The 17,824-nt window shown below is 48.1% G+C and overlaps 1 protein-coding gene across 1 annotated transcript in view; it reads right to left on the bottom strand.

Annotated features, from left to right (window-relative positions):
- Positions 1-3,717: 3,717 nt before the first annotated feature.
- The window catches only part of CD151 (CD151 molecule (Raph blood group)), a 56,089-nt gene continuing 41,982 nt past the window's right edge, over positions 3,718-17,824 (bottom strand). The window contains exons 6-8 of the mRNA XM_067540547.1: positions 16,306-16,461; positions 12,799-12,885; positions 3,718-11,588 (exon numbers count right to left, since the gene is read on the bottom strand). Of these exons, the coding sequence (XP_067396648.1) occupies positions 11,529-11,588; positions 12,799-12,885; positions 16,306-16,461 (303 nt within the window). The 3' untranslated portion in view covers positions 3,718-11,528. The remainder of the gene's footprint in view (positions 11,589-12,798; positions 12,886-16,305; positions 16,462-17,824) is intronic.

The following is a 17,824-nucleotide window of genomic DNA, read 5'->3' as shown; positions in this document are numbered from 1 at the left end:
AAGATTGTCACACTTCACATTCTATGTTTTGGTGCCCCACATTACAGAACAGGCATCAACAAATTAGAGAATCCAAAGCAAGGTGATTAAAGATATGAACTGTGAAGAGGGGGGTGTGATACCCTGTGTCTGAGTACAACACCCCAGAAATTCCATTTTCACCAAGGTCATATAATTATATGTTCTGTACAAAGTATGCCTCGTTTGGTATTATTTTAAAAGTCTTGGTCTGCTGAACATTAATATCTTGGCAGAGTGTATGTGTTACCATTGTATGTACAGTTATGAAACATTGTTGAACATGCTATTAGAACATATTGCCAGGTGGGAAATTCCCACAAACACCCTTTCAGGCACAACAATGGAGTGGCCAGACAGCATTAGCGGCTCTCTCTCACCCATTCAAGAACAGATTCCACTAATAGGAATTGTTTATATGGAAGGCTTCACTATAGGATGCACATTTGCAATGGGATGGCCTGTTCTAGCAAGCTGAAATGGACTATAAAAGGTGGAGTGGGACATCATCATTTGGCTTCTCTCGCCCCCCATCTCAACACCTGAAGGATCATCTGGAAGACAAAAGGACTTTGAGAGGGGAGACTCAGGCAGGGAAGGCTGCCCAGCCTGCATTAAAGAAACTGCTTGTATCGGCTAACCAGGGTGACATTCTCAATTTAAAATCTTGTTGGTGTGTAGAACTTTTTGAGACCTTATGTTTATTGTATTTGGTAACCACTTTTAATCTCTTTACACTTGCCACTTATAATCACTTAAACATCTGTTTCTCTGTAGTTAATAATGTTTTGTTAATGTTTAATCTTAACATTTAATGTTTAATGTTTTATCTTTGTTTAATGTTTTATCTTAACTAGTGTGTTTTTGAGTGAAGTGTTTAGACAAACTGCTCTGTAACAAAAGCTGGCGCACATTCCTTCCCCTTTGAGGGAAAAGTGGACTGGCTAATAATCTTCATTACTCAGGCTTTTTGGCCAGGGTTAGATGGTATAATCCTGGGGTCAAGAGATGGGGAACTAGCTGGAGCTCTAGATTATTGGTTTGAGAGTGGCTGGAAAGCATTCATCAAACTAAATTGGGTGTCTAGCGCCACCTGCTGTCAGGTTGGCTGATAACAGGGTCTGAAGAGGCTGTCTGTGAGTCACGCCCCAGAGTGAGGTGGAGGGCTCACCCCAAGCCAAATAGTTGATAAGGGTACCAGTGGTTCCAGAGCACCTAGCTGTACCCCAGTGGTTCTGCATCCCATCACAAGGGGCTAAAAGCATATTAAATATGCAGATCTTGGAGGAAAAGGAACGGGGAGATATGAAGCTTTATAAATACCAAAGCTAGGCAATAGCTCAGTATCTTTGAGGGCCCATGGGCCAATTATTAGAGTACAGCATTTTATAATGCTGGGTCCTACAGAAAACCCACAAATATGACTGTGATTCAGGATCTCTGGATTCCATTGCCTGATTTGCTACTGACTTTCTGTGTGGTCTTGGACAAAATATCTGGCCTCTCGGTGCCTCAGTTTCCCCATCTAGAGAATGGCAATAATACCTCACATGGGGATTCTGAGCTTTAATAAATGATTATGAGTTGCCCTGAAATTGCCTCAATGAAAGGGGTTATGGAAGTGGCTAGGGTAATGTTACCATTACCAGTCTCCCAATGCCTGAGAAGTTTTACTATTAAGAGACAAGGTAGGGTTATTGATAGTGCCTGACAGTGGCTGGAGCAATGGCTTGAAAATTAAACTGGCCATCTTTGTGTTGTGGAATGACCTGTCTACGAACTTGGATATTCCTGGGATAGGCACCCTAGAAATCCCTTAGCTATGGGAGCAGCTGAGGCTTTGTCAATGCTGGTATGTGAAAACAGGTCAGCTGAAACTCTAGGGGAACTCAAGTAGAAGAGAGTCCCTCTCCCTGCAGGGAGCAGTGATACTTTGAGAACCTGAGCAGATTTCTATGGTGACAAGTTAGTAAGGGTCATTTCAGTGGGAATCTTTATTCTGAACAAATTAGGAAACAAAAATCCAACCTGTAAATGTCCCTGTGCCCTGCTGCTGCCACTGCAAACTCCTTTCCTTGTGCCTGCTTCCTCACCCAGCATGGTATGTGTGCTGCTGCTGCTGATTGTCCAGCCAGAATAAAGGAGAATTGGGCTTGATGTTGAGAGAGCCAGATGCTTGTCATGTGTGAGAAGGAGAAGATCTGCTATGAAAACCTCACTTTCACCTCTTGCCTCTGTATTACACTATAACAAATCTAGGACTTCGTGGTTGTCACTACGCTGCATACCATGGCCACAATCATTTCACAGTGGCAGCAGGGATTTCACCCAGGTCTTCCCGTTCCCAAAGGATAGGACCGTGTCCTCTGCGTTCCAGGAGACTCCATTAACTGCTATGGATATATGACCTAGGACACCCAGCTGAGCGGTTCTGATTCAAGACAGCATATGCTAGCCTGGTCATTATGGTAATTAACTCTGAAAAGCATTTTGGGGGGACAGTTTGCAGGAAATACATTACACTTTGCACATCTTATTTGTGTACATCCTTGTCTAAGGGAGGTCAATGCTTGTCTCAAGGGAGACTGTCAAGAACACCCAGGTGCTGCAAGAACTAATGCTTGCGAGCGACTCATTATGGGCAATCTTCCCTCTCAGTCAGTACTGAGTAAATGCTCCAGCATGGCATAAGGGCACCTTCTCCCAGGAGGGTACTTAGGCTGAGCCAACAGGTGGGACATGCTTCTCAATTTTTTCTCCAAAGGCTCAGCTTTCGTTTTAAAAAAAGAGTTAGTCTTGAGTTGTTAAAAAGAAAACCTTCAACATGGGACCTAAGTGTAACCCATGCAGAAATATCTGCCTGAGTCTGCAGAGAGCCTGAAACAATAGCGCTGAAGGATAAACTGTCCTGTTCATCTCAATGAGTGCTAATTCAGATGCCAATGACGGTACTTTAAATACCACCACTGCTCACTCTGTCACTGCTCTCCAAAACATGTAACAATAGAGAGGCCATGTATTGTGAAGCTCTACACAGTCTGCTTGGGTGCGTGCTTGTTTTGGGTAGGCCTTTTACAGCTTCTGGCAGAACTGAAAGGCAATGCTATTGGATTTGTGGCTTGGCTGTCCAGGGTTTGGGAAATCCTGCCCAGTGGTATGTTTGCAAGGGCGTTAGCACTTGAGAGGAACCAGCATTTCAGTTGGGGAGATAGATCACCCTTCTGGCCATGCAGGAATCTTTCCTTCAGTGCAAATAATGTAGCTTGCTGCTAGCAATGAGTGCTGGAAATGCCCAGCACTGAAAAGCCATTTGTCTGTACCAGGGAGCAGCGATTAGCAAGAGAGAAAGCAACTGATCTTAATAGGCTCGGTGTGTGTGAATTTCTTGCCACTAAAGGAGGCAGTGGTTATGATGCCAGGGCCCAGGCTTCTTTTACAGTGAATAGGAAGGATTTAAACCCCTGTATGCTTAATGATTGACTGTGACTGAATGATTCATTGAATACATTTGTTGGACACAAGCCAGCCCTGCTGTTCATATGATTATAGCTCATTTGAGAGAATAAAACCCCAAAGGAATTTACCTTTTCTGGGGCCTTGGCATAGATTTTTCTCTCCGTTGTTTATTCCTCTCCCCTTCACCCACCTCCAGCGAGTCTGAAGAGGTCACCAACACAGCCACGGCCATTGTTCATGATATGGCTTTTAAACAGAGAAGCTTTATTAGGAAGCGTTTTTCCTGCTGTAACCTCTCTCCAAAGAGGAAGGTGACACACAGTTGGAAGTTGTAATAGCATGGAAAGAGGCCAGGTTACAAATAGCAGAATAATAAAACTCCAGATCTATTTAGCATCTTGTAGTAGCTCCCAGGACCCCGTGAGCAATGTTAGCCAATGGTGCAGGGAGCAAAGGGCAGGCAACACTCAGCCAAACACACATCCAGTGTGCAGTGCCTCAGTTCCTGCGCCAGCAATGCTAACCAGTGCACCATGAACCAAAGGCACGCAGCTGGCAGTGAAATGCTAACAGGTGCACTGGTAATGAGCGAACATCTTGCAAATCCCAAATTCAGCGTCAACTGACTGCCACATTAGTACAACAACAATTGGACAAAACATAGCACCTTTTCTGCAGCTATGGCAATATTATGGTCTACATTAGGCTGTGTGTTTTGTGGAACCCCGCTGAGCAAGCTGAGCGGAGGACAGACCAGCACGAGGCAGATGTATAGATTCGAAGGTCAGAAGTGATTACTGTGATCATCTCATCTGACCTGTACAACGCAGGCCCTTGGACTGCCACAAAATAATTCCTGTTTGATCCAGGGTATGAACAATATTATGGCAGCCCCCCTGGGCAGAGAGAGAGAATATGTGGGGGGGCTCTACTGTCTGGTCCACAGGAGCATCAGCAGCTAGGACCAACTCCAAGGAGGGAATTCATAGGCTGCAAAAGAAACAAGCTTTGGGAAACCCTCCTGATTAAAAAGGAGACACAGAAGGCATGGGGCTCTCTGCAGATGTCCCAGTGCATGTTCTTGGCTTGGCGTCAATTTGGAGATCATCATCAACTACAGGGCTTGCTCCACTGACTGTCAGTCGAGGGTTCCTGGCTGCTGGCGGTTACTCTGAAAGATGTTGCTTCACCACCTAGCATGCCCCAGGCCTGAGCCCCCTCTCAGTTATTCCAGTGTGGATCAGGAGGCACTACTGGAAAGGCACTGGCATGCCACAAGCATGGCGCTTGGAATCAGGCCCCCTCAGTCCATGCTGGTTAAACACAGCCAGCAAGATCACTGCAAGATGGTAACCATGGAACAGGCCAACTCCAAAAGGGGAGAGAGAACCGCTCTTAAGAGACAGCTCTTCTTTCAAGATGATTTTCAGACAGCGGCAGAGCTTGCGGTTTCCTGGCAAGTCGTCAGCCCATGACACCTGGCTCTAAGGGGGCTATTTTCCTTTAGAGGTGGCTATGGGCTTTGTTGGGCCTGGATTCCCCTGCCATAGATATCAACGGCATCAGAATCAGGCCCACTGAAGGGAGACCAGACAATTAATGCTCAGGGTTGGCAGAGCAGCCGGAAGGGGCAGGTCAGACACTAGCTTTCCCTATTGGAAAGCATAATTCAGCCCTGCCCCGATAGCAAGTGAAATGACTTTGGTGGCCTCCCTCCCTGCCAGGTGGAGTATAGGGACGCAAGGAAATTGGCACATCTGATCAAGTTGAGTGGTGTCTGCTAAGAAGCATCCCACAGCTGGGATGGAGGGGAGGGGGAAGAGGCAGAGCTGCATAGCAGAACTGTGCTGGCGAAGGCTGCCCAGCCACACCTGTCCCACAGCCCGTGCCTTCACACCCCCTCCCCCACTTTACTGAGCACCGACATGCAGCAGATCGTCTCACTTCTGTGTGAAACAGTAAAATAAGCAAGCGTTTATTAGGTGGGTCCCTTCAAGAAGGATAGAAGTTAAATGACTGATCAGTAATGGGAAGGGGACAGTTGGTTTAGCAAGGGGCATACAGCAGTGGGGAGCTGGGTTAGTTAGGGGCATATGGCAATGGGGAGGGTTTAGTGTGAGGCATACGGCAAGGGGGGGGGGGGGGGGGAAGGGCAGTGGAGTTATCCTGAGGTGTGCAGGTGAGGAGGAATATCCCAGGATGAGTGGTGTGTTTTCCAGCACTCCCAAAGGGACCAGAGATTTTTGCCTAGTGCCCACTGGGATCAAAAAGGTAAAACAGTTAGAGCCGTGATAGGCATAATGCTGAAGTGTAACTAGACCCAAGTGAGCTCTGGATGGACAAATAAATGCGCTCACCAAGAGGCGCTGGCACTCAGAGAGCAGTGGAGGAAACGCCTTGCGTCACTCACTGCCCACACCCAGATCTGATGGCTTCTGGAAGGTGTGTTGTCCCGTCCCTAAAATAACACTACCATTGCCAGAGGAGTCGGTTCTGCTCTGGTTCCCTCCAGCATTTTTCCCCGCTGGTACTTCTGCCCGGGCCCGTTCCAATGTGTGTGAACTGCAAGGGGAGGAAACGAAGCTATGAACATGAGGGAAGGACAGGCAGAGGTTTACAAGAACTGTGTTTATTACATAAAGTGATTTGAACAGGCTTTTGCTCCCCTGTCCCCCCTTTCCTGCAGGCCTAAGCATATTGCAACATCTCCTCTTCGCCACAGGCCAAACTCAGCGTGATAACAAAAATCTACCGTACAATGTGAAAGTGCCCATTTCTCTAGAGCTGCGATTAGCTTCCTTCCCTCAGACGAGGGGAGCAGAGGCCTCCCCACTTCAATCTCTTCTGGAGTTATGTGCAATATGCCCCCCTCAGGTCTGGTGGTGACTTGAGTGCACAAACCGTCACAGCTGCACTGTTTGCATTAACCCAGCTAAGTTAGCTGAGGCTATGTCTTCACTGAGATGGCACATTCGCTGCTGTCAGATCGACTTATCTGGATCGACTGAGCGGTCAGTGAAGACCCGCTCAGTCGATCCAGAAATCGACGTATTAAGACCACCTTCTGAAGTGGCGTAGCGCTGCGTCGATGGGAACGCGGTTCCATTAGGTGCAGTGCAGTGAAGACAGCGCGCAGAAGAGAAGCACAGAAGTCGACAGGAGTTATGCAAGTTTTTTGCGTAGTTTGCGTAATTCCGGTCGACAGCCGCCGAATCTCCGAGGTAAGTGAAGACAAGCCCTGAGAGAGCTGGGATGCGGCAATGCTTCATGCGATGCACTGTACATGGGATGCAGAGTGCCACCACGTGGTCAGACATGTTAATGGCGGGTGGACTTTTCTCCAAGGGTCTCCGGTCACATTGGCACAGGGCTAATAACGGTGGCACTTGTGGCTTATGCTTGTCATTTTTCATTCCTAAGGCAAACCCAGCGTGAGCTCAAAGCTGGACTGTGGAGAGGCTGCCAGACCCATCTGCACCTGCACTCTCTGTGCACACGTCCCTGGCTGATGCTGGACTGCTGTGAGCTACGCCCAGATCTCAGACACAGGAATACATCCCTGCAGCACGGGCACAGAGACAGAAAGTGAGTTCAACGTATGGCACTAAAATGGTGCTGCATTCCACTGACCTGCAGCAGCTAGCGCAAGTCCCTACACCAGAGGTGGAGGACCTCGGTTATGTTTCATATGAGTGGGTGCTGGGTGCAGAATTAAGCACAGAGTAGTGCTCTCTGTCCAGTGGTTGGACTCACTATCCATGCACATCCTGCCTGTGACTGCTGTCAGGGCTTGAACAGAGCCCCTGGTAGTCCACGGGCAGCAGCACCAGCAACTGGGCTGGACAGGAGCCGCCCACAGGCAGAGCTGTGCTGAGCGTGTTTCACTCTCTGCATCGCCATGGACAGCAGTGCCTTTCCCGCTATGGCAACTGTGAAGCTGAACCTACTGAAAAATACTATAATACACGCTGTGTGGCACGTGTGCCTCTGCCGCACACCGTGTAGCAAACGCCTCTGCGTACTCTCATTTAGGGCCTGACCCCAGGAGGTCCTAGGGCCTCAGCTTTCATAGGAACTCTAGTTGCTGGGTGCCTTCCGGGGCTGGACCCCTATAAAGCTGGCTAAAAAGTGCCATCAAACTAATTTGTCAGCTGCTCCCTTCCTACCCCATTCTCCCAGGTCAGCTTGTTCAGGTTTGAAGGACTGACTGGGGTCCAGCAGGTTTCTTTATCCTGTCCCATGCTCACGATTTATTCAGCCCTTGTTGTTTACAGCATGTACCGTGCACAACTGGCGCCCGTGGCCAGAGAGACATGCTTCAGGATGGGCCTGATTCAAAGCCTAGTGAAGCCAATGGGAGTTTTTCCATAGACTTTGATCAGGCCTCTTGTTTGGGGAACAGGAGGGGCTGAGTGCCCTAAACTTCTATTGGCTCCAAGGGGGTTTAATGGCCCTCAGCACCTTGCAGGACTCCGACATCCAGGAGTGCTGGGCATCGACAGCTCCCAGCGCCTGCCAGTGCTCAGCGCTCTGAGAACCAGCTCTGTAGATCAGCGCTTTTCAAGCTTTTCCATAGGGGGACCCCCTCCCCCCCACACTCCCACTGAGCAATATAGGAAGGGCAGGGTTGTTGTGATTTCCTTACATAGGTATGTAACCCCTTGGGGGATCATGACCCTCCAGATTGAGAAGCCCTGCTTTCCAGCATTAGCTTGTTTTCTCTGACACCCTTCCTGTCGCTGTAGCTAACCAACTACTGCACGTTAACTCTTTAGTATTATTACAAAGGATAAGTAAAAAGCATCTTTAGCTTTATTGGCCAGCATCTTAAACTGGGTTAAAGAAAAGCATGAACATTACATGGGGGAAATATAAAGCAGCTCAGCAGACACAGGCTACTGACTGATCCCAGCCCATTCTGCCCAGTCACTCCCTCCCTCTGGATGGCGTGTCTTCCAGGGAGTGGATACAGACTACTAGCACTACACGCTTAAGTAACTAGAAATATTGCTTCAAGCAATGTGGTCAGTATTTTCCTTTTCATGAATTGTCAACTTCTAAGGAACTGAAGTAGAAAAACGAGCAATAATTTACTTTTATCCTTTAGAGCGTTCTACAATAATTTAGGTTCTCTTTCCCCCTTTCCACTATCTCAAGGTCAAAAAGGCCCCTCACCCATGCTCTTTCCCCATGTTAGCATTGAGAATTATTTCATGTTGCTGCCGCATTGGGGACTCCCAGTTTCTCCTGCCCTGATTTTTTTTTAACCTCATCACCTTTTAACCTCTCACCAGGAGGCCTCTGCTATGTTGAGCAAAGCCTCCCAACTGGGTCACAGGTCCTGTGGCACTTTGGGGGATTCCACAACTGTTAATTGTCTGGCTGCAGGGCTCAGTAGTGCCCAGAGTTGCAACAAACTCCATAACAAAAGGCCAAGGAAGGGAATAAGTCACCCAGTTTATACCATCTTCCTGCAGTGAATTGACCTTCCTCACCCACACTCCAGCTCTGTTCACTTTTATTGACAGATGACGTATCTCCAAGGACCCCTTGTTATTTCCACAGACAATTTTAGGCTGGGGCTCTCAAGAAGAAAGCTAACCCCAAAACCCCTGCATTATTGACTGTACAGCACACACCCCCCCATGTGGGTTTTAGTCATCACTTCACCATGGATCTGCTGTCTCAGGCGAACTTCTGTAGGAACTGAGGGTGGAGAGGGGAGTAATCAGTTTAGGGGAATGGGATGGAGTTTGCAGTTGCTGATCATCAGGGAGAAATTATGTACCTTAGTTGCTTGATTTCTCCCCTCCAGAACCACAGAAAGCTCTGCAAAGCAAAACTTAACCAGAACACGGAAGGGCATAGGATCCAATGCCATGAATCTGCTGCTGTGCTGGGTGGCATACTGAATCCAATGGGGGATGGGGAGAATAGAATGGGGGGGGGGGGGTAGCATAGGATGCTGTGCTGGGTGCATATAGTGAATTCCTGGGTGGAAGGGGGCCACTGCTGGTGCTTATGATGGAAAACAGCCACAAGTGGCTGGTGGTGAACAGAGATCAGCACCGCAGCATCTGGAGAGGACAAGGATCATGGTCACCCAGCAGTTCTTGGAGGGCTCCAAAAGGAAAAGAATATACAGGTGCAAGCCCAAGGAGAATTTGGATTTCTACAAAGATAGCTAGAATGGGAACCCCACAAAGATTATACTTCAGGGCCCTGCACTACATTTTAAAGCACTTTCCCATAACCCAGATGGATGTTTCTCTTACTGCAGCCTCAAGAGCACACTGCTCCCTTTAGGAACTACAGCCACCCACTCCGCAGCATTGAGATAGCTTTCAAGGCCAAAAGGGACCATGATGATAATCTGGTCTGACCTCCTGCATAACACAGGCCAGAGAATTCCACCCACTGACTCCTGCATCAAACCCATCTCTACTGGTTGAGCTCCACCATATATTTTTTAGAAAGGTATCCAACCCTGATTTAGTTTAACTTTATTGCTGATTACCAGACGGGGCATTTGAGGACCAAATTTTCACCCATGCGTCTCTAAAGGCATTATGTAAATTTTGTAGCTACACCAATTTGTGTGTGCAAAACCTGCCAGGTGCCCGTGTGCCAGGTCTATCCTTTGGAAGCACTGATGTAACTCTGGCAATATCTGGGACAGAACAGCAGCTGCCAGGAATTCAGGCTAGCACCCAGCTGACATCATGGTCCATAGCCAGTGGAGGGACTATGGTGGCAATAGATGTCTACTGCTATATTAAGTGTCACGGATTCTAGTGGCGTCACCTTGTATTTACACTTAATTTACAGCCACCAGACAGTTAATTTGCATCCCCTGGTACTACCAATTTACCAAGTGTATTTTGCAATCAGATGAAGCTGACCTGGCATATTAGGTGAGAGGAATAAGAAAGCAGGGTTACAGGTTTAATTAGAGCCAGAGAGTGACTAACTGATTAATGAGATCCTGGGAGGCCAGTACAAAACCCTTAGTGTACTTCCTCTGCAGCCTCCATGCCTCTCTCTCTTGGGCAGGAATTAATCCATAAGGCTGGAGTATATCTAGTCACATAAGAGGGTTTGTCTGGGGAGTAGTGTTCCAGGAAGCCATTCAGGCAACTGAAAAGGCAAAGGAGTGAAACACCCATATATGGAAAGGTACAGTGCATTCCCCACATGGACCAATTATATATACCTCACTGTAGGGCCTGTCAGATAGGGAGAGGAGGGGGACGAGTTAATGGTTTCCAATGTGAATGGGAAAAGTTAAATAAAAAATAAATCACAGAGAATCAGAAAATGATTGAACATCCCCTCTCCAGTCACTGAAGGCAAAAGGCCCCTATTTTCCCAATGGGCTCTGAGTGGGATGGAGACTTTGAGGAAGAAGGGGCAAGGTTGCTGTGTAATCCCAGCCAGCCACATCTCAGGCAATATCAGAGTTCTGGCAGGTCACCCTCCTACTGGGGAGATGGAGAGAGGTGACTGCAGCAACTGATAAGATCAGGTATGGATGGAAGATAGCTCTGTTAGGACATGGGCATGGCCCAAGGGGAATCTTCTGGATGTGAGAAGAATTGGTGTGGACTCACACACAGCACAGAGACATCATCTGTCCTCATGGTCAGTGCACAGTCTGTTGAATGGTCTATCAGACAGAGCAAACCCTTGTTCTTGTGTGGCATCCTGATACCTCAACGGCTGGGCCCCAATTGGCCCCAGTTGACTTGGATGATCTGTCTTTGAGGTTGCATCATGGGCTTGGTTTTTAAAGCTCGTAGCAGAGTGGAATCTGCAGCTCAGTTGTTTCAGAACACACAGGGAACCCACTGAACTCCTGGCCATCCTGTGCTGCATCAAAAAGAGTGGCCTTCTCTGGCAGAGGCAGGATAGGTGCTGGATGATCCAAAAGGAATTTCATAAGGAAGGCAAGTCCTCGGTTTACTGATGTTTCTGTGCTGCTGGGTAGAAGCTGGTGGGGTTGACAGACATTGAGGGTAGTGGTAAAGGGGGAGCCGATGGATTTCCTGGTGTTCCTAGTAGGGTTCTGACTTTAAACTCTTGTACAAGCAGCAGGTGAAGATCATCCCAAAGATCTAAATGGTGAGGAGAGAAGAGATTGAGAAACATGGCGTGTGCTTAGAGGCAGCTGTGTAAAGATGGGTCTATGTAACCTAACAGCTATCAGCCAGTTGAGTCTTCTCACAGACGCCAGTTTGACTCTTCCATCTGACACAAGACCTGACTTTCAGACATGCCAAGCACCCACAACTCCAGCTGAAGTCAACGAGATCTGCATGTATTCAGCACCTCTGAAAAATCAGGCCCATTGGGACTTAAAGCATCTGAGGATTGACTGTACTTCCAGGAATCCTGGAAGGGAAAGGGTCAGTCTGGATGTAAACAGGATGAGGAGAAATGACCTTGTAACATTCCTACTGGACCTTGCCATGAGTACTCAATGGATGAGCTGAGTATTTGGGAAACTAAGCTCTGTGTTTCAATAAAACAGCAGGATGGACCATCATCAAAGCAGGGTGTCTTCCCCTACAACCAGCCACAGACATCAAATTGGCACAGTTGGGTTACTAGCCAGGAGAAGGGGAACTGAGACCATCTCCCACTGTCACTCCTCTGGGAAAGCCTCAATCTTGAATCAGAGAAAATACCCTGCACCTTTCCTCTGAGATACAGGCAGGCTAAGAGGAACATGTACCACCCCTGCAATGTGTGTCCCTTTTTCAAATTATTCTCACAATGGTATTAAGACCACAGCACCGTTCACCTCTGGTGACAAAGCAAAGGAAAATAATTGTGGAGTAACTAAAAATCAGGGTACAAAACTACTCCACATGGGCAACATCTATTCTGAAGACCTCTCATGCCGCTCAGCTTCACTTGTAATTGTGGGGGGTCCCCACCAGAGGTCTCCCTCAGTCTGCAATAGAGAACACCAAGTGGTACCATTCTGCTTCTCTCTCCGTCTGCATTTCAGAACAAACCCATAGCTCAGTTCTCACCCAGTCTGCTGCACTGGGTTTTATAATCAGAATTTCTCTCTTGGAAGAATAGTTAAAGCCTCCATTTTTACAGGCTCAAGGAAAGTGAATTATCTCAGGGCATCTGTACCTTGGATCCCACAAACTACTTAGCACAGTTTGTGGAGATCCACAAACCAAACTTCCAATGAATCAGTGCCATAACTTCCTAGCCATGCTCTGGGCACAGCAGACAGTGCTTTGCTGTCCTATGGTCCTTTTTATACTTGGGCCAAGCTTTACCACTCTAGAGCAGTCAGTCCTTTACCTGAACGCAAGCAATTCCAATCCCCACCGCTCCAATAATTTTCAGGTGTTCCTGGATGAAGTTTTCCAGCTTAGTGATGCAGCCACTCTGGGGGGGGGAAACAAAAAGGATAGATAGGTGTTAATGCCTTGCCCCTCATGCATTACAACATTGGCAACCCTTTAAGGTGGGTGAAGGGATGTCAGTGAAAACTAACAGGATGGATTCCTTGATACAGCTGATAGTTTGTATTCTGGAACCCCAGTCAGGCATCATTGTCCCATCCTGTTAGGCACTATCCAGGCAGTGCACAGAGAGCTCATAATCTACACCTCCATCTTTGTTACAAATATAGAATGTAACAGTGCAACATGGACGGTAGCCACTGTTATAGCAGGGAGTCTGGCAGCTGCCCAGAAATGGCTAGCAGGCTTCAATAGGTCCAGGGCAACAGCCTTACAAATCACAAGTGAGCGAGGCAGTGACGGCAGACCTTAGGGCAAGACGGCAGCCCAGCTGGGCATAGGTGACCAAGAGGCAGTCCCCTCGTAGAGACCAACTAACATCAGCCCTGCAGCCCAGGTTCTGCATCGATACCCAGTGACCGCAAAGAGTCACCCTAGGACTGTAATGGCTTTGACCTGAAAAAGGACAAGGAAGCCCTTGCCGGGTCTCCAGGAGCTGCAGTTGGGGCTGGCCAGAAGGTCTCCAAAAAGAGCAGCAGCCCTTTAAAGGAGAATTCCTTGTAGGATTGTTTCTAAGAGTGACGAGGCGCGGGCCCAGAAAGGTCAGACACTGCCTGCCTCCATCTTGTAATTATGTCCTTGGCTGGCAGCCTGCTCCCCGCCCAGCCCTACCAAATCATTGCTGACACACAAGCAGCAACAGGGTTGGTTGAGTTTTGATCCAAGGGTCTTTATGTGATTAAGTGGGTCAATCTAGTGAAGCAGATCTGTGGGACATGGCACCTTCCAAACAGATGGCAACAAGGCTCCTGCCCCAAAGAGCTCACAACCCACAGAGACACAGCAGGAAGGGAGAGGAGCGTAACATGTAGGCTGAGGAGTTGGCGAAGGAGTAGCACAAGGCTTGCTCATGCCATGGTTGGGCTTGGGTGTCAAAATCTAAAGTCTCCCCAGCTGTCCCCCTCTGGAGCCATTCATGACCCAACCCTTGTCTAACTTTTTCAAACCCACTAATATCCTGCTTGAACTATCTCCTCTTAGCCAGCCCCCAAGAGCCACTCTGCAGGTCTCTCTCCCCAGAGCTAACCCATGCCATGCCACCCCACAGGCTCTCTCTCCAAAGCTCACCTAGTCCCCATTATCCCATGGTCCCTTCCCCCCCCAGCTAATCTGGCCCCTGCCACCCATGGGCTCTCCCTCAGCCCCCAAAGCCCTAGGCACTCTCTCAGTAGGTCAACTGTTGTATGCAATGTAGTTGTGGCCCTGTCAGTCCCAGGGTATTAGAGAGACAAGGTGGGTGAGGTAGTATCTTTTATGGGACCAGCTTCTTTGGGCGAGAGACAAGAGCTCTGTGCAGCTTGAAAGCTTGTCTCTCTCACCAGTTGGTCCAATGAAAGATACTACCTCATCCACCTTTGTAGGCCAACTGGGCAGCTTTGTGGGCAGTGTACAGTGATGGGCAAAAAAGGCAGCCCCCAACCCTCTCTCTGACATGGGTTCCCCCTTCATACTGTCTCAGGGCTGCCTCATAGGCCCTCTGTCATTTGTTTGGTTTCACTTCTGCACTTCCTGGTTGGGGCCAGGAGCAGATGTGGGGGAAGTGCCAGGCAAGAGGTTCTACTCAGTTCTAGCCAACCAGCCCAGAGTCACAAATCTTCTGAGCTAGCCCCTTTCTCCTGACATTCCTAGCTCAGGACGGTCTGGCTAAGCAGCTGAACTTGAGGGAACTGTGCTGAACCAGAGAGTCTCAGGTTCCATTATCACTATTCATGCCCTGAGGCATGAGAGCTGATTTCTCTTGGATCTGTCGGATCTGCTCAACTTCGCTGCAGATGTTATTCATGCTCCTAAAATTGTCAAATCCTTGCGTGACTCCTGCTGAAAGCACACACCCTGTGAGTAGGAATGTTTGCCTTAAAGGGGTCACCTCTTCTTGTCTCCCATCATGGGAAATTATAAATAAGGAAAAGATTCCAGCAGGCGTTCTCCACCCCTCTGATTACCTGTCTCAAGGCAGCCAACCAGGATGCTGACTCCACAGGTTAGGGAACTGGCTGTGCTACTGGGAAAAATCAGGCTAGAAAGCCAGTGAACAGTTCCTGGGTTGAGGCAAATGCATTTATAATGTTGTGAGCTAGGTGAAACCTTGCTATAGGTTTAGTTAAAACCTTGTTCAAACTATGTGTGGACAATAGTTGTAAGAGACAGTTAAAGGGGCCACACCTAATACAAGGCCTTACTAGAGGCTGCCCAGAAACTAGCACCCTGTGGGAGGAGGCTTCCACTGGGTAGTGTGACCGGGTGTGTGAGAGAACACACAGAAACGGAGAACAGTCAAGAATGGAGAGAGTGGCAGAGGCCAAAAGCAAGAAAGGCAAGCAAACAGTAGCCTGTGAGTACAGTGTGACCCTAGGGAATGCTATTGATAGAGCTTTGGGGTCTTTTGGTAAAGAGACTAGGAGGGGTAAACTAACAAACTGCTCCTTTAGTTCCTGGTTCCTCCTGCAATCAGAGAAGAAGGACTTTGCATTGATGAGAATACCAGACTCCATCACTTTCTACTTCTAACTGGAGCATCCTCAGAGCCCCAAAATTTGATTAGCTGCCTCCTCATCCCATTTCTTTCCTTCACGCTGGAGGCCAAATCCATTCACCCTACCATCCTAGCACGTACCACTCTTCCAGAAGAGGACTGGATGGGACTCCATTTGAAGCCTACCAAAGCCAAAGTTGCTGAGATGCCACTCGTGTTCTGGGACTCAAACCCAGGTTTCCTGCACAGAACTGAAGAGGAGAAGCGCTACGCCACTGGGCCTGCCTCACTTTTCCCGTTAGCAACCCGCTTCCCAGTCTCCCCTTCACCATTTCCTGGGGTGCACTTTTTGTCAACTTCCTGTTCTCCACCCACAACCAAGTTCCCTACAAAAATCCAGACCCGCTACTTCTGCGCTAGTCGCTAGCACTGTCTGCTGCACACTGGATTCTTTAACTTGTTCCTCAAGCTTTTTAATGCCAGAAGGCAATTTCTGGACTGATTTTACATGAACTACTTGCCCAATCCACACTCCCATCTGCAAGGTGCGGCCTATGTAACTTGCACCACACTTGCTCAGGACATCAGCTCTGATCCCAGATGCAAGACACCCGTGATTAGTACAGCAAGTGCATTTGTAGTAATGCCCTTGCTGCTGGAGTGAAACACTAGCGTCTTCAGTAGAAAGCCCCTGCCCACCCCTGACTTCAGTAGGCTTTGCATTCAGCCTTAAGGAAGCACCAAACAAGTCTGTCCAGCAGGTGCCCCATAGTGTGATCCGGGGAACTTTGAAGTCAGCCTGTTCTTTACCTCCTTGTTGATGTTGGAAGGATGGTCTCTCCGACTACAATGTTCTGTTATCGTCTTACAACAGCTGTCTGGGAATTTCCGGCCTCCAGCCTCCGCAGATTTGATCCAGACACTCTCGCTCCAGTCTGTAGCATTATTGCTTCCGCAGCACTTGAACTGTGTGCGCACAAAAGCACAGGATGAGTCTGCAGTTTGTCACCAGAAAGCATAGCCCTGTCCCCCACATCCATCCTCACCGCACCACGCTCCTAGTTGCACTCCCCCAGAGCATCGTCAATCAGTGAATCTGGCTGCTTATGTTTACCTCTGCTTTTGTGAGCGCCGTAATTATTAGTGACCATTGTGTCTAAGGTTCCTAAAAACGTCTGTTAAATATCAGCAATGCCTTTCTTTTAGCTGTGGTGGCATCAGTGCCACTTACTTCTCTGAGCAGAGATGGACCTAGCAGTCGCTGGTACATGTCTGCAGCTATTTCTGGTCTGAACAACACAACTGAACAGCACCAATCATGCTCGTATTGTTGAATCAAATTACAGATAATCCTGCATTTCTCATGTCGATGTATCAGAACAGAAGTGAGAGTCAGGCAGTGGGACATTAGGCTGTTGTGGGTTGGAAGTAAATTCAGGTCTATTGCGAGGGGCACGTCTCCTAGAGAGGGGCTGAGAGGTACTGGATTATGAAGTTATCAAGACTGTTCAACCACTCGGATCACTCAGTCACTCCAAATCTCCAGCAGTGCCAATAATGTTACTAATAGCAGTAACAGAGCACTTCATTCATTATACTTCACTCCCAGGGGCACTGGGAAGCTTATTAACATTAGCAATGCCCCTAAGCCACTCCACTTACATCTCAGAGACAACCTGTTGGAAGTGATCAGTATTGAACTGGCCAGCACTAGTTCATCCAGTAAGTGATGTGAAGGTCACCCTTCCCCTTACAATCCATCACGCTGTCCAGGGAGCAGGAGTCCCAGTCTCTGTGATAGCAGACCAGTACCATACCCATCCTGACTGAGTTGGATTGGCAAGAGCTGGCCAAGGCTGTAGGCATCAGATGAACACTGACAAATTCATAGCTGGAAACCAGACCAGCTCACCTGGATGTTAATATTGTTCAAGACAGCTGTTAGACTTGTAAGGATGTGTTTAGACTGTATAAAATGCTTGTAAGTTGCTGCATGCATTAATCTTACTTGTAATGTCTGTATCCTGTGCTATAAGGTAATGTGAAAGTTTTGCTTTATAATTGTAAAAATGCCTGCTCTGAACTTGTGAGCTTAGGCAGGAAGAGTGGTTCCCCCGCTCATCAAGAAGGACTATGAATATTAAATGAGCCATTGTAGGACAAAAACTTTGTTGATTTCCCCATCCACCCATAAAGAAATTACATGCAGAAACACTCATCCAATGGGTTTGAACTGGGGGGTGGGACGACACACACGACACATAAAGGTGGTCACAAGAAGTAGTTGTATCTTTGCTGTTTGGACTCTAACAAGGGCTGGAGCTAGGAA

This window comes from Emydura macquarii, unplaced genomic scaffold (assembly GCF_026122565.2).
Source record: "Emydura macquarii macquarii isolate MOO-44397 ecotype Brisbane River unplaced genomic scaffold, CSIRO-AGI_Emac_v2 contig_587, whole genome shotgun sequence".
Taxonomy (NCBI): domain Eukaryota; kingdom Metazoa; phylum Chordata; order Testudines; family Chelidae; genus Emydura; species Emydura macquarii.
Note: the sequence above shows the minus strand (reverse complement) of the source record. Positions and strands in the feature narration are given on the sequence as shown.